This window comes from Lithobates pipiens, unplaced genomic scaffold, assembly GCF_037356315.1.
Source record: "Lithobates pipiens isolate NorthernLeopardFrog02 unplaced genomic scaffold, aLitPip1_a1.2 Scaffold_27, whole genome shotgun sequence".
Lineage (NCBI taxonomy): Eukaryota > Metazoa > Chordata > Amphibia > Anura > Ranidae > Lithobates > Lithobates pipiens.
Genome location: NW_027507788.1, coordinates 226,985,025 through 227,000,437, shown reverse-complemented (window position 1 = coordinate 227,000,437; position 15,413 = coordinate 226,985,025). Strand labels below are relative to the sequence as shown.

The following is a 15,413-nucleotide window of genomic DNA, read 5'->3' as shown; positions in this document are numbered from 1 at the left end:
TGCTCAATGATGTAGCAGCAGCATACTGACGAGGTTATCTCTCTGCTCTCCTTTTTCTATCAGTATGTTCCCTGATTGGCTCAGAGTACAGGCCCCTCCAAGCTCTTAAAGCGGTTGTAAACCCGCTGATGTGTTTTTTTTTTTTCTTTTCTACCTGCAAAGGAAAAGGCATAATGAGCTAGTATGCACCGCATACTAGCTCATTATGAAATACTTAGACCTTAGAACGAGGCCCCGACATCTGGTCCGATCCACGCCGAGGAAGCTGACATGTTCCTTCGGCGTTTCTTCCGGGTATCGTGGCTCCGGCGCTGTGAGTGGCTGGAGCCGCAATATCCTCGCTCCCGCACGTGTGCGCGGGAGATTTCAGCCGAGAACCCCCTGACTGCAGCGCCGCATTGCGAGGGGAATATCTCCTAAACCGTACAGGTTTAGGAGATATTTTTTTTTACCTACAGGTAAGCCTTATTATAGGTTTTCCTGTAGGTAAAAGTACCTAAAAGGACTATACAACCACTTTAAGCTGGCTATACATTATGTGAATTTCGGCTTGCCCCTGAAGAACTGGACACAATTTGCTTCGTAGGTGGCCCTTTCACCAACCTGCCACTGGACATTCTTTGACTGAAAAGTACCCCCTTACATTAGGTTTCCCATCAGAACCCCCACTTATATCAGAGCCCCCATCAAAGCCCCCCTTTGCATCAAAAGCAGAAACCATAGGCAGCTTCTGCTGACCTTAAAGTGGTTGTAAACCCTTACAACCAACTTTGACCTACAGGTAAGCCTAGATTAAGGTTTAGGAGATATTTGCCGAAAGCTGGCACCGCTGTCTACGGCGCACAGGCGCACTGAGCGCGCCGCGGTCAACGGCGATATGCCGCGAGTGGCGGCTCCCGTGCGCATACGCGGGAGCGACCTCATTGCGGCCCCGGCGAATCACAGCGGCGGAGCGGCGAGACCCACCGAGAAGATGGATGAGCCGGACTACAGGGGACAGCGGTGACTTCGCTGGCTCCTGTGTCAGGTAAGTGACACATAATGGGCTACTATGTGATGCGATGCGATGCATAGTAGTCCATTATGCTTTACCTTTGCAGGGAATCAAAGAGGAAGTAACACCCATCAGGGTTTACTTCCTCTTTAATCAGTGCACATTGAGGAGAAGCCTACGGCCCTAGCTAGGTGGGCCAGATACAATCTTGTTTGGGGGGTGCTGAATGTGGCCCGCAGGCCTTAGTTTGGAGACCCCTGGCCTATTAAATGATATACCATCAAGAGAATGAGATCACCGTACATTTGTTCCTTGCTGCCCGCTGCCCGAGAAGATGGTGGTGAGGCTTTTGCTATGTGGGGTGGGTTTTAAGCTTTTCCCAGCTTTAATTTCTGCCAGCAGCTCCGAGTTGTCACCAGTTGGGGACATCATGTTGAAGGACTTTGTGCCTATAGGAAGGAAAATCGGTGTTAGATTTCACAGAAATTGTGTCCTTTTATACAGCTATCATTTTATTTATTTTTTTCATGAGTACATTTCACAATCAACCAACAGAGAGGGATCCTGACTATAATGACCCGTGGAAGGGTGTCCATCCACTCATGTATGTTTGGCTCTACAAACTACCCCATGCAGCCTCCCCATGCAGCCACTTCCTGTCTTCATGCTCTTCAGCAATGGCTGCATGGGGGGTTCTATGGACGGGCTTCTTGATGGTGACAGCAGTGGACTGCGGAATGTGTGTGTTGAAATAGTCTCAATGGGAAGCCCATGTGACAGCTGTATAAGACTTCAGGGATCGGGGTTTACATCTCCTTTAAAGCTACACATACACGCAAATTGTCTATGCTGGTTGCTATCACCATTTTGGCGACCGCGGTGCCTGGAGATGAGACCTTGCGTTTTTTTTGGCGACTTTCGATGCTGCACTGCCGCTTGGCGCAGATGTAGGTTTAATATGCAACCTGGTAACAAGGCTTTATATACAATTTATTTTTCTTCTACTTGCCTAACCAAAATCAATTATCCTTTTGACCATTTAGTATTGATATATTTTTTTGTTTTTAGATATTTTCCATGGTTTATGCTTCTGATGAGCGGCTATAAGGCCACGAAACGCGTCAAAGCCTTACATTTTACTACCATTCTACCATGGACCAATTTATATTCTCAACTTTCTTTACTCATAAATATTCATTTGGATGTCAAATAAGTCAGATGGAAAAATGTAATCAGATTAGCATTTATAGAGTGCCCGTCTCTGTACGCTGTGTAGCACAACTGCATACCTCCCAACTTTTTTGAGATAGGAATGAGGGACACCTATCAGCAAACGTATGCAGGCATAGGACACACCCCTTGCCACGCCCCCTTAAAGTAGAATTGTAAAAAAAAAAAAAAAAAAAAAAACAAGATTGGTAAAACCCACAAGTGCTTTTTTTTTTTTACCACTACTATTCCTTTATATTGGCTTTTGGAATTTACAAATGCAGCAAATTAGAAACCGGATGAAAGGTTTAGCGCTGGAAAACACTTTTTGATAGATAAAAAGTTCATTTTATATACATCTATATAGATCAGACCAAAATGAGGGACAGATGAGAGGGAAACAGGGACATTGCTCCAAATCAGGGACAGTTGGGAGCTGTGCAATTGGCACAGGAGTGTACATACAGGGCATAGCTCCCAACTGTCCCTGATTTCGAGGCACTGTCCCTGATTTCGAGGCACTGTCCCTGATTTCGAGGCACTGTCCCTGATTTGGAGCAATGTCCCTCTGTCCCTCATTCCTCCTCATTTGTCCCTCATTTTGGTCTGATCTATATAGTTGCATATAAACAGGGGTGGACTGACCATTTGGGCCCCGGGCCACTAGGGGGCCCCATCAGGGTTACCAGCCTCAGTAAAACCAGAGACAATATGTAAAAATTTGTGTTTTTTCTTTACATCTGTCTCTGAAATGTCCCTTACCGACATCCTTTTGGTCTAAAAATCCAGAGATTATAGCTGCCCCACCTCTCCAGTACCTTCTCAGCCAATAGAAACATGTCTGTGTATACTGTGCGATTGTATACTGTGTGGCCCCATAATCTCTGATTGCCTGGGGGGGCCCCATAATCTCCTATTGCCCATGGGGCCCCATGAGTTGTCAGTCCGCCCCTGCATATAAAATGCACTTTTTATCTTTCAAAAAGTGTCTCCCAGCGCGAAACCTTTCATCTGATTTCTAAATTGCTGCATTTGTACATTTTAAAAGCCGATATAAAGGAATAGTAGTGGTAAAAAAAAAAAAGCCCTTCTGGATTTAATTAACTTTATTTTATTTTTTTTGGTTAATTCTCCTTTAAGGGGGCGTGTCCTATACCTACATACGTTTGTTAGTAGGTGTCCCTCATTCTCATCTCAAAATATTGGGAGGCATGACAGGGGTCACAATTGCAACCCAGCCCCATGCTCCGGGGGGGGGGGGGGGGGGGGGGGGCCCATGTGGCTCCCTGTACACCTGCATAGGAGGGGCAGCATATAGAGGACCCGATACCATCCATTTCCTCCTGTAGAAAAAAATAGTAAAAAAAAATCCAAATAAAAAAATGATTCTTTTTAAATTTAGCTATACATATCTTGTTACTGCCATAATCCACCCCCAAAGAACAACCCAAAATAAATTCTCCTGCACCGGACGATCGCAGTGACACCACATATGTGTGTGTTATTTGTTGTTTATACCCGTAGTACAGCGCAGAAACAATAGTGCGCATTTTTTTTCCCGTTTCTTTCCTACTGAAAACACACCGACACTAACTAACAAAATCCTGCCCAAAATTTACTGACCCTGACCTTTGACCCAAGCACTAACCCTGGCACTGACCTAGATCAAGCCTTGATCTAGGTATTTTTTCCTTATTATTTAGTTTATTATTTCTTTATTTTTATTTTTTTTACAAACTCTTTTTTTTTTTCTTTCTGCATGGAAAAAGAAAGATACATTGTATTCATCTCTCCATTCACAGAAAGAAAGAAAAAAAAAAAAAAAAAAAAAAAAAAAAAACAACAGGGGCTGGTTTTAAAGTGACTGATCACTGTGGTAGCCAATGACAGGCTATCACGGCGATCAGGTGACCCGGAATCAGCTTTAGAATAATCAGAATTAGTAGAGACCCCGATCTCTCTGCTGGGAGCACGTGGTGCGGCAGTGCTCCCAGCACAAAGGGAGGTAGGAATATATGCTGCAGCCCCACGGGGGAAAATAAAACAACCTCCATGAGGCCGCATATATATGTCAGCGTGAAGGAGGTAATAAATGGAGTCAGTGATCCGTACAAATCACTGACTCTGTCCATTCATAACTGAGACGTAGTAAACTGTTTACTATGCTTCAGTTTGTGAATATACAGAGCTATTCCTGCCCATTCATTCTGTGCAGCTGAGGCTGCAGAGATGGAGATGAAAGACTTTGTCCTTAATCTCATTTCTTTGTCTCGAAGGTGGAACATCAGAGGTCGGTTTAGACCCCTGATATCTCACCAATCTCCCCCTCCCCCTTCCTAAAAGATAAGAACAAATAAAATAGTACAAAAAATCAAATAGAATGTTAAAAAAGTAATAAAAAAATAAAATAACAAAAATACTGATACCAGTGGCGGAACTACCAAGGTCGCAAAGGTAGCAATAGCGACTGAGCCCTGACATTTCACCACCCCGAGGGGGGCACCACTGGGGGTCAGGTGGAGACTCTATGCCAGTGATGGCGAACCTTGGCACCCCGGATGTTTTGGAACTACATTTCCAATGATGCTCATGCACTCTGCAGTGTAGTGGAGCATCATGGGAAATGTAGTTCCAAAACATCCGGGGTGCCAAGGTTCACCATCACTGCTCTATGGTTTCCTGCACCGGGTCCCTGAAGGTTCTAGTTATGCCTCTGAATTGGCATATTTGCCCCTACCTTAACCCCCCCTTACCCCAAGCTTCACAGCTGGCAGCCTCCTAGCAACCAGTGATGCTGACAGTGGGCGGAGCCTGGCGTGGAATCTGGGAGGCACGTTTCCCATCAGGTCGGCTCTCTACAGCAGGTAGTGGGAGGATGTCTATGGGCAACGGATCCGTCCACTCCCATCACAAGGGGAGCAGACCTGATGGGGAACTTGTATCTCAATCCCCATCAGGCTCCACCCACCAGTCTTCAAAATCCTCGGCCGCTGAGCTGATGGTGTGACCGATCGAAGAGTGGCAAGAGGCGGCTCAGAGGCATTGAAGATGCCGGGTCCTTATGGCCCGTCAATTAAGCGTACATGGGCGCCAGCCCCTCTATCCACGCCATCCCATAGCATGAATCTATCCGCGGCCGCCACCCCCTATTCATGGTTTTTTATTTTTTATTTAAGCACCTGATTAGAGCCATACGCTCCAATAGGCTTCAAAATAGGGTGGACTCGGAGTGCAGAGCATTGCACTCGGAGCCCACCCAGGTGAGGTAGAAAAGCAAATGAATATTCACTTTTCTAAAACTGAATCACCTCTCCGACCAATCAGGAAGCACGGGTCTGATACCCGTTTCCCAATTGGCTGAAAGGTCAGGCGATCCTATTGGACGCCTAGGAGGAGGATGCACGGCGGAAGGCGCTTCCTAGATGGGGCTTTGACTAACTGGCTGTCCTCCCCGGGGGTAAAATGTGAACACTCCCGGGGGTAAAATGTGAACACTCCCGGGGGTAAAATGTGAACACTCCCGGGGGTAAAATGTGAACACTCCCGGGGGTAAAATGTGAACACTCCCGGGGGTAAAATGTGAACACTCCCGGGGGTAAAATGTGAACACTCCCGGGGGTAAAATGTGAACACTCCCGGGGGTAAAATGTGAACACTCCCGGGGGTAAAATGTGAACACTGGCAGGTAAAAAAAATAAATCCAAACACTACAAACCTAATACACAATTCTACTTCACAAGACTACTTCTGTTTATCTGTTACTCTTAGCAACCAGTCCTGTTTCTCATTAAAAAGCACATCAACAAAAACCGATCGGTGCCATTGTGTCAGATGTGCCCGCCAGGTGCGCCTGCTAACCGCTAAGCTCCTCTCTTGTCATCCTCATTTTGACCGGGGGCCGCGGGCCACTCAGACATCTGTAAATGTGAACACGCCAGCCGAGACATTCTAAATTATGTACAGCCGGCAACGGCCAATGTTTTTACCTGTTTACTGGCAACGTGACAGGTGGAGGCTCAGCTAATAAAACATTTAAAGAACCATTACAGGGAGAAACATTGTATTCTTGTAATGTTACTGAGGTCATAGTGATGATAGTATTCAGTGTACAATTATTGTTCTTATTGCACAGCTATTTATATATTCTTTATAGTAACTGTCTAAGGACCGCCCCACGTACATATACTGCGGCAGGGCGGTCTTTTACAGCGAAATTGCATACCTGTACATGATTTCAAAAGCAGAGTCTGGGGCACGCACACACGCGCCGCCGGTGACCCGCTCCCCCACAGCATTAGCCAATCAGCGAGCCTGGTGGACCCGATGTCCACCAGTACTTGTTGATCGTTCCCGTTTCAGACAGAATGGTGGTCTGCATATGTAAACAAGGCAGATCTCTGTTCTGTGACAGGAGAAGACAGGGTTTGGGGCGTGCACGCGTGCCGCCGGTGACCCGCTCCCTCTGTGATTCGACACAGCTGGAGCCAATCAGTGGGTCCGGTGGATCCGATGTCCACCGGTACTCGTCTATCGTTCCTGTTTCAAACAGAACGGCGGTCTGCATATGTAAACAAGGCAGAGCTCTGTTCTGTGACAGGAGAAGACAGGGTCTGGGGCATGCACACGCACCGCCGGTGACCCGCTACTGCTGTGATTTCACACAGCGGGAGCCAATCAACGGGTCCGGCGGCCCCGATGTCAGCCGGTACTCGTCTATCATTCCCGTTTCAGACAGAACGGTGGTCTGCATATGTAAACAAGGCAGATCGCGGTTCTGTGACAGGAGAAGACAGGGTCTGGGGCATGCACGCACGCCGCCGGTGACCCACTCCCGCTGCCATTGCACACAGCGGGAGCCAATCAGCGGGTCCGGTGGATCTGATGTCCGCCGGTACTCGTCTATCGTTCCCGTTTCAGACAGAATGGCGGTCTGCATATGTAAACAAGGCAGATCGCTGTTCAATGACAGGAGAAGACAGGGTCTGGGGCATGCACGCACGCACGCCGCCGGTGACCCACTCCCGCTGCGATTGCGGGAGCCAATCAGCAGGTCCGCTGGACCTGATGTCCACTGGTACTCGCCGATCATTCCCGTGGCAGACAGAACAGCGGTCTGCATACGTAAACAAGGCAGATTGCAGGAGAAGACAGAGATCTTGTGTTTCTGCCATGCAGGAACACGGATCTCTGTCTTCTTATGGTACAAGCACCTCCCCGCACAGTTAGAAAGCACTCCCTAGGGACACATTTAAACAAACTAATCAATATACACTTTAAAAAAATATGTAGAATACATATTGGCCTAAAACGATGAATTTTTTATTTTTTTCATTTTTTTTTTTTTTTATTGAGTATGTTTTATAGCAGAACGTAAGAAATATTGTGGGTTTTTTTCCAAAATTGTCGCTCTTTTTTTTGTTTATCGCGCAAAAAATTTGAACCGCAGAGGTGATCAAATACCCCCAAAAGAAAGCTCTATTTATGGAAAAAAAAAAGGACATCAGTTTTTACAACGCTGTACCCAAACAAAATTTATGTCCATTTTTTTTTTCCACAAATAGAGCTTTCTTTTGGTGGTATTTGATCACCTCTGCGGTTTTTATTTTCGGTGTTATAAACAAACAAAAAAAAAAAAGACAAACAATTTAAAAAAAAACAATATTTTTTACTTTTTGCTATAATAAATATTCCAAAAAATAAAATAAAAATAAGGAATTTCTTCATCAGTTTAGGCCAATATTGGATTTTGATTGGTTTGCGCAAAAGTTATAGCATCTACAAAAGAGGGGCTACATTTATGGCATTTTTATTATAAATTCATTTTTTACTAGTAACGACGGTGATCAGTGATTTTTAGCAGGACTGCGACATTGTGGCAGACAGATCAGACACTTTTGACACTTTTTTGGGACCAGTGACAATTATATTGTGATGATTACTGTATAAATGACAGTGACAGGGAAGGGGTTATCACTAATGGTGATCAAGGGGTTAAATGTGTTCCCTGAGAGGTGTTTCTAACAGTGGGGGGAGGGGCCTGATCACTAGGAACAGCAGATTTCTCTCTCTCTAGTCCCCTGTCAGAGCGGGGATCTGTTTGTTTACATTGACAGATCCCCGTTCTGGCTCTCTCTGGAGCGATCGTGGGTGGCCAATGGACAACACGCCTGCTATAGCTCTTAAAGGAGCCGACGTACACCTACGGAGATTTGCGGGAATGAGCCAACCTGCAGCAGTATAATGACGGCAGCTGGTAGGCAAGTGGATAAATCTTTACACCCCAACAAACCAATAAAGACAAGTTTTCCCATACATCCTCTAAAATACTGGAACAGTATCTGGGCTCCAGGCTGGCACTGCCACGGAAGTCTTCAAAAGAGTTCTAATTCACTCTGTCATAAGTCGTTGAGTTTATGAGTCTGGGAACTTGACCTAGAACTAAACTTTCTTACATCTCAAATCTTCAATTCTAACTCACATTCCATAACTCCTACAGTAATAAAGTTACCTTTAAAAGAACACTAATGTATAACAAGATACCAATAAGTTAGACACCAAACACACCTAATTTACATGGTCCAGAAGGCTAATAAGACACATTAGTCCCCTGAAAAGAACAATACATCAAATCTATATCATATTTGGTATCTAACAAGTTGTAATTTCATTCTGGCAAATATTATGACGGTTGCTGGATTGTGAAACCTTGTCATTCAGAAACGCAGATGTACCCAGGATAGTTGTCAGTAAGAATGTGTCAACTGGAGCATTAAAAAAATGCTCCCGCACACACCCTTAAAGGCCCGTACACGCGATAAGAAAAGCGCTAAAGTCAAATTTTGAACGCCGAACGATCTGCCGATTTTCTGACCGTTCGTATAGTGCTTTTTCGACAGCCAACTCCAACTTTTCGGACAAGAAAAGCTGAAGGTGCTGGCTATAAAATTTTTATAGTACGTGATCATAACGTCCAATTTTTGTTTAATTACTACAGTTTTCGTCTGACAAAAATAAAAAAATCCTACGCAAGACTACGCATGCTCAGAAACAAAATACATACAAAACAATTCAACACCTCTGTCATTTTAGTCTGTCGTACGAACATTTTCAGAGGTTGAGTAATCTCTTCACTTTCAATATGAGACTAGCATGGAACAAAAAAGCGGACGAATATTCCTCCAATGATCTGATCATGTGTATGAGGCTTAAGACCCATTGATTCGTGGCATGAGATCCAGCATGAAAAAAAATAAAGCTATTGCATTAGCAGTTTTGAGCGCAGATTTTTTTTTCCACCAAAACTACCAAAAAGATAGTGACAGCCACGCTTCTGATGGAATGAGACATTTGTAAACATCAGTGTGACTTATGCCGCGTACACACGATCAAATTGTCCGGCGTACTTAGTCCGCTGAAACGCATTTCACCAGACAATCCGATCGTATGTGGGCTTCAGCAGACTTTCTCGGCGTAAAGTCCGGCAGACTTAGCAAGTATTTTTTGGGGTTTCAGCGGACAATCCGTTCGTCAGTATGCTAGTCCGGCGGACTAAGAATGACGCATGCTCAGAAGCAAGTACGAGACGGAAGCTATTGGCTACTGGCTATTGAACTTCCTTTTTCTAGTCCCGTCGTACGTGCTGTACGTCATCGCGCTAGCAAACGCCGGACTTTCTGTGTGTGGCCAAGTCCGTTCGGTAGAAAGTCCGCCGGACTATCCGCCGGATTGTTTGCTGGACTAAGTACGCCGGACAATTCGCTCGTGTGTACGCGGCATTAGGGTCCTTTCACACAGGGGCAAGGCAACTTCCAGCGAGACTTTGGGAGGCAGCTTGGACACGACTTGAGTATGAATCACAACGCGACTTGAGGCAACTTGAAGTTGCCTCCAGGACAGGGGACTTTGCCAGTGGACAATCACATAATAATCCGCTCCGTGGGAGGGAGGGGTTTGCCTAGAAAACCATTTTTACTTCTTGGAAAGTTGCTTCAGTTAAGACAGGGGATCCGACTTGGAGGCTTGAAATCAATGGGTACAAGTTGCCTAGAAGTCGGATTGAAGTAGTATAGGAACCTTTTCTGAAGTCGGAGCGACTTCAGTAGTATGCATTAAGACGGCTCTCATTCACTTACATTGATTTTTATCATGTTGTGCGACTTGAGGCAACTTGGGACGACTTCAAGTCGGATCCAAAGTTGCCCCTGTGTGAATGGACTCTTAGCCCTTGTACACACGGTCGGAGATTCCGACAACCAAATCCGTCGGATTTTGTCCGAAACTGTTGCATACACACGGTCGGACAAAGTTGTCGGAAAATCCGATCTTTCAGAACGTGATGACGTTATTTCGTTACGATGGGACTACGTTCAGGCTAGTAGCCAATAGCTTAGATGTAGGAATTTGATCTGAGCATGCGTGGCACTTTGTCCGATCGGAATTATCTACACATGATCGGAGTATGTCCGATCGGAGCATTTTGTCGGAAAATATTTCCAACAAGTTGGAAAATTTGGTCCAACGGATATTCCGACGGAAACAGTCCGATGCAGACCACAAAGAGTCGGAATATCTGACAAAACGCTCCGATCGGACACATTCCGTCGGAATCTCCGATGGTGTGTACAAGGGCTTACTCTGCAAGTGATTTGAACTCTGAACCAAAGACCGGGCAAGATGTCAATAAAGAATTTTTCAGTTTTAAAACCCTTTTTATTTTACAATTATATCTGTTTCATAATAACTTTTCTGTATTCTTGCATCGCTTTCTTTTCCTTCCATTAAAAAGTTGTTTTTGGATGGACTGGCCCTTTAAGAATAACATTTCTCAAAGGCTTTTTTGAGAGTTTTGAGTTGCAATATGTTCCAGCTATGCATTCAAATAAAGTATTTTACATCTTCACGCCCCAACAAACCAATAAGAACTGGTTTTCCCATACATCCTCTAAAGCAGGGGGTAAGCATTCTTAGCCCTTGTACACACCGTCGCACATTCCGACAACCAAATCCGTCGGATTTTGTCCGACGGATTTTGTCCGAAACTGTTGCATACACACAGTCGGACAAAGTTGTCGGAAAATCCGATCGTACGTAACGTGATGATGTTGTTTCATTATGACGGGACTACGTTCAGGCTAGTAGCCAATAGCTTTGGTCTAGGAATTTGATCTGAGCATGCGTGGCACTTTGTCCGATCGAAATTCTCTACACATGATCGGACAAAGTCCGATAGGATTGTGTTGTCGGAAAATTTTATAGCCCAGCTGGAAAACTTGGTCCGTGGGATACTCCGACGGAACCAGTCCGATGGAGCCCACACACTGTCGGATTATCCAACAACATGGTCCGATTGGACATTGTCCATCAGAATGTCCGACCGTGTGTACAAGGGCTTAGAGAGGTGGAGAACAACATGGGAGAAGTCGAAGATCACCGGTCACAGTGCGGATATAAACCTCTAATGCCCTGTACACACAGTCGGACATTCCGACAACAACATTTTTTTCCAACGGATTTTGGCCTAAACTTGTCTTGCATACACACGGTCGCACAAAGTTGTCGGAAAATCCGATCGTTCAGAACACAGTGACATACAACACGTACGACGGGACTATAAAAAGGGCCAGTAGCCAATAGCTTTCATCTTGTCATTTATTCTGAGCATGCGTGGCACTTTGCCCGTCGGAATTGAAACGATCGGATTTTGTTGTCGGAAAATTTTAGATCCAGATCTCAAACTTTGTGCGTCGGAAATTCCGACAGAAAAAGTCCAGATGGAGCCCCACACACGATCGGATTTCCCAGACAACAAGATCCAATTGCACATTTTCCGTCAGAAAGTCCGGCCGTGTGTACATGGCTCCATTCATATCATGGCGTTCCGTTTTTTGCGGGCAGAACCGCCGCAGATTGCGGGACGCCCTTGCGATCCTCATTCCTTTGAATGTCACCAAATCCTGGTGCGCTTCTGCTGCTGCCGATTGTCGCTCTGACCAATCGTGGTAAAATCGCGCCAACAGAATCGCGGGGCGCCCAAAAGAAGTACTAGCACTCCACGAGACAGGAGCCAGCGCTACAGAGGAGGCATCGGATTATGCAGCTCTTGTTGCCTACTACAGCTCCAACTTTACAGGTAATCCCCCTGCACTGCACTCTGTTTGATGCTCTGGAATGACGGGTCAGCAAACCCAGACCATGATCTACCGGTCACCCGTCCACGATCTACTGGTAGATCACGATCTACTGGTCACCCTTCCACGATCTACTGGTCACCCTTCCACGATCTACTGGTCACCCGTCCACGATCTACTGGTAGATCACGATCTACCGGTCACCCGTCCACGATCTACTGGTCACCCGTCCACGATCTACTGGTTGCTGACCCCCGCTCTAAAGTACTGGAAGAGTATCTGGGCTCTCAGGTGGCACTACCACTGAAGTCAAAGAATTTCGGATAAAGCCCTGCAATAAGTGGTTGAGTTATAAACAGTATGAAATGTATGCGTCTGCCATGTTGACCTAGATCTGAACTTTCATACGTCTTTTGAGTTGGTGGCATTATATGTAGAACCCTCTCTAGGGTGGAAAAAAAATAAAACTGTTGCATTAGCAGTTTTGAGCTCTCATTTTTACCACCGAAACTACCAAAGATAGTGACGGCCACTCTTCTGCGGGAATTAGACTTCTACGAACATCAGTTTGACTTACTCTGCAAATGGTTTGAACTCTGAACTCAACCAAAGTATTTTTCAGTTTTAAAACCCTTATTATTTTACTATTAATTGTATCTGTTTTGTAATAACTTTTTCTGTAAGTATTTCTTGCATCGTTTTCTTTTCTTTCCATTAAAAGTTTCCTTTTGGATGGACTGGCCCTTCAAGAATAATTCTCTCAAAGGCTTCTTGAGAGTTTTGGTTTGCGATACGCTCCAACAATGCATTGAAATCAAGTATTTTACATCTTCACGCCCCCAACAAACCATTAAGAACTAGTTTTATCATACATCCTCCAAAGTACTGGAAGAGTCTCGGGGCTCCCAGACCGGCACTGCCAGGAAACAAGAGTGAGAAAGAGGAAGAGGAAATTTATGAAAGTCAGATATGAATGAAAACAGAAGTACTTACTCTTCCTTTGCCTGAGTGCTATCACTTCTAGAATGAAGATAGAGGAGAGGGGGAGAGGAGCCCGAGTGAGGGGTGCACAAAGGAGGCACACAGAGGGGAATGGAGGGCAGAATTGGCATGCAGGTCAGCCAGCGTCCCGGGCAAGCAGCAGATGCAGGCAAGCATGATTGAGTTGGTTTTGAGAATAGACAAAGGGCGGACAGAGACAGGACAAAACAAATCACACGGTGTCGGCAAGTGAGGAGAAGAAGAAAAAAAATGAGAAACCATCATTACAAATCAAATAAAAAGAAATCATAAAATTAACAATAGGACAAAGTTTGTTAGAAAAGTCTAAAAAAAGAAGGAAAAAAGAATTAACATGAACATTATAAGAAGAAGAAAAGTTTTGAAGAGGCTTGTATTACACTGGTGACCTCAATAGGGACCAGCGCCTGTTCACAGCCAATCAGGAGAGCTAGAGGAGAAGAGCATTGTATGGATCATAAGACAATAGATCTCTTCATGGGGAACTTATCAGAACAGAATATACCTAAAATCACAGAGGTGTAAGGATTCAGCATTTCCCCTCCCTTACATCAGGGTCTCCATTAGAGTCTCTCCAAAAATGAGGGTCCCCATCAACATTTCCCCCTTACATCTGGGTATCTATCAGAGTCACCCATACATCAAGGTCCCCCATCAGAGTCACCCATACATCAAGGACCCCCATAAGTCATCCATACATCAAGGTCCCCATCACAGGCACCCATACATCAAGGTCCCCCATAAGTCATCCATACATCAAGGTCCCCCATCAGAGTCACCCATACATCAAGGTCCCCCATCAGAGTCACCCATACATCAAGGTCCCCCATAAGTCATCCATACATCAAGGTCCCCCATCAGAGTCACCCATACATCAAGGTCCCCCATCAGAGTCACCCATACATCAAGGTCCCCCATCAGAGTCACCCATACATCAAGGTCCCCCATAAGTCATCCATACATCAAGGTCCCCCATCAGAGTCACCCATACATCAAGGTCCCCCATCAGAGTCACCCATACATCAAGGTCCCCCATCAGAGTCACCCATACATCAAGGTCCCCCATCAGAGTCATCCATACATCAAGGTCCCCCATCAGAGTCATCCATTTATCAAGGTCCCCATCTGAGTGCCCCTTACATCAAGAAACCCATCAGCATGCCCCTTACATCTGGGTCCCCATTAGAGTACCACCTTACACTGGGGTCCCGTCCCCATCAAGGTCCCTCTTACATCAGGGTCCCCATCAGGCCCCCCCCTTACACCAAAGTCCATCTCCATCAGAGTCCCCCTTACTTCAAGGTATCTATCAGCACCTCACCTTACATCAAGGTCCCCAGGAAAGTCCCCCCTTAAATCAGGGTCCATCCCCATGAAAGTCTCCTTTACTTTAGGGCATCTATCAGTCTTCCACTTTACATCAAGATCCCCATCAGAGCCCCCTTACATCAAGGTAAGGTTGATCTAAGCTTAGATGGCGCTGCTCTTCTTCTGTCTTTATCTTACATCAAGGGCCACATCAGAGCCCCTTTACATCAAGATGCCCGTCATAGACCCCTTGCATCAAGATGAACATCATAGCCCCCTTACATCAAGGTACCCGTCAGAGTCTGCTTTACATCAAGGCCCCCATCATAGCCCCCTTACATCAAGATCCCCACCAGAGACCCCCTTACATCAAGGGCCCCATCAGAGACCCCCTTACATCAAGATCCCCATAAGAGTCAACCTTACATAAAGGGCCCCATTAGAGCCCCCTTACGTCAAGATCCCCATCGTAGCTCCTTACAGCAATGTCCCCATCATAGCCCTTTTATATCAAGGGCCTCATCACAGCCCCCTTACATCAAGGTTACCATCGTAGCCCCCTTACAAACAAGGGCCCCCTTACATCAAGATACCCACAAGAGTTAACCTTCAGGTGCTCAATTAGCATAACCCCCAGAGTCCCTCCTAACATTGGGGTGCCCATCAGGGTCCCTTTAAAAAAAAACCTGTACATCATGGTCCACATCAGAGTCCCCCCCCTTAAATCAGGGTCCCCATCAGTGCCCCTCCACCCT

The 15,413-nt window shown here is 45.7% G+C and overlaps 1 protein-coding gene across 1 annotated transcript in view; it reads right to left on the bottom strand.

Annotated features, from left to right (window-relative positions):
• ESPN (espin) overlaps nt 1-15,413 on the bottom strand; it is a 347,402-nt gene that overhangs the window by 31,848 nt on the left and 300,141 nt on the right. The window contains 2 exon segments of the mRNA XM_077458332.1: nt 1,298-1,443; nt 13,324-13,350. Of these exon segments, the coding sequence (XP_077314458.1) occupies nt 1,298-1,443; nt 13,324-13,350 (173 nt within the window).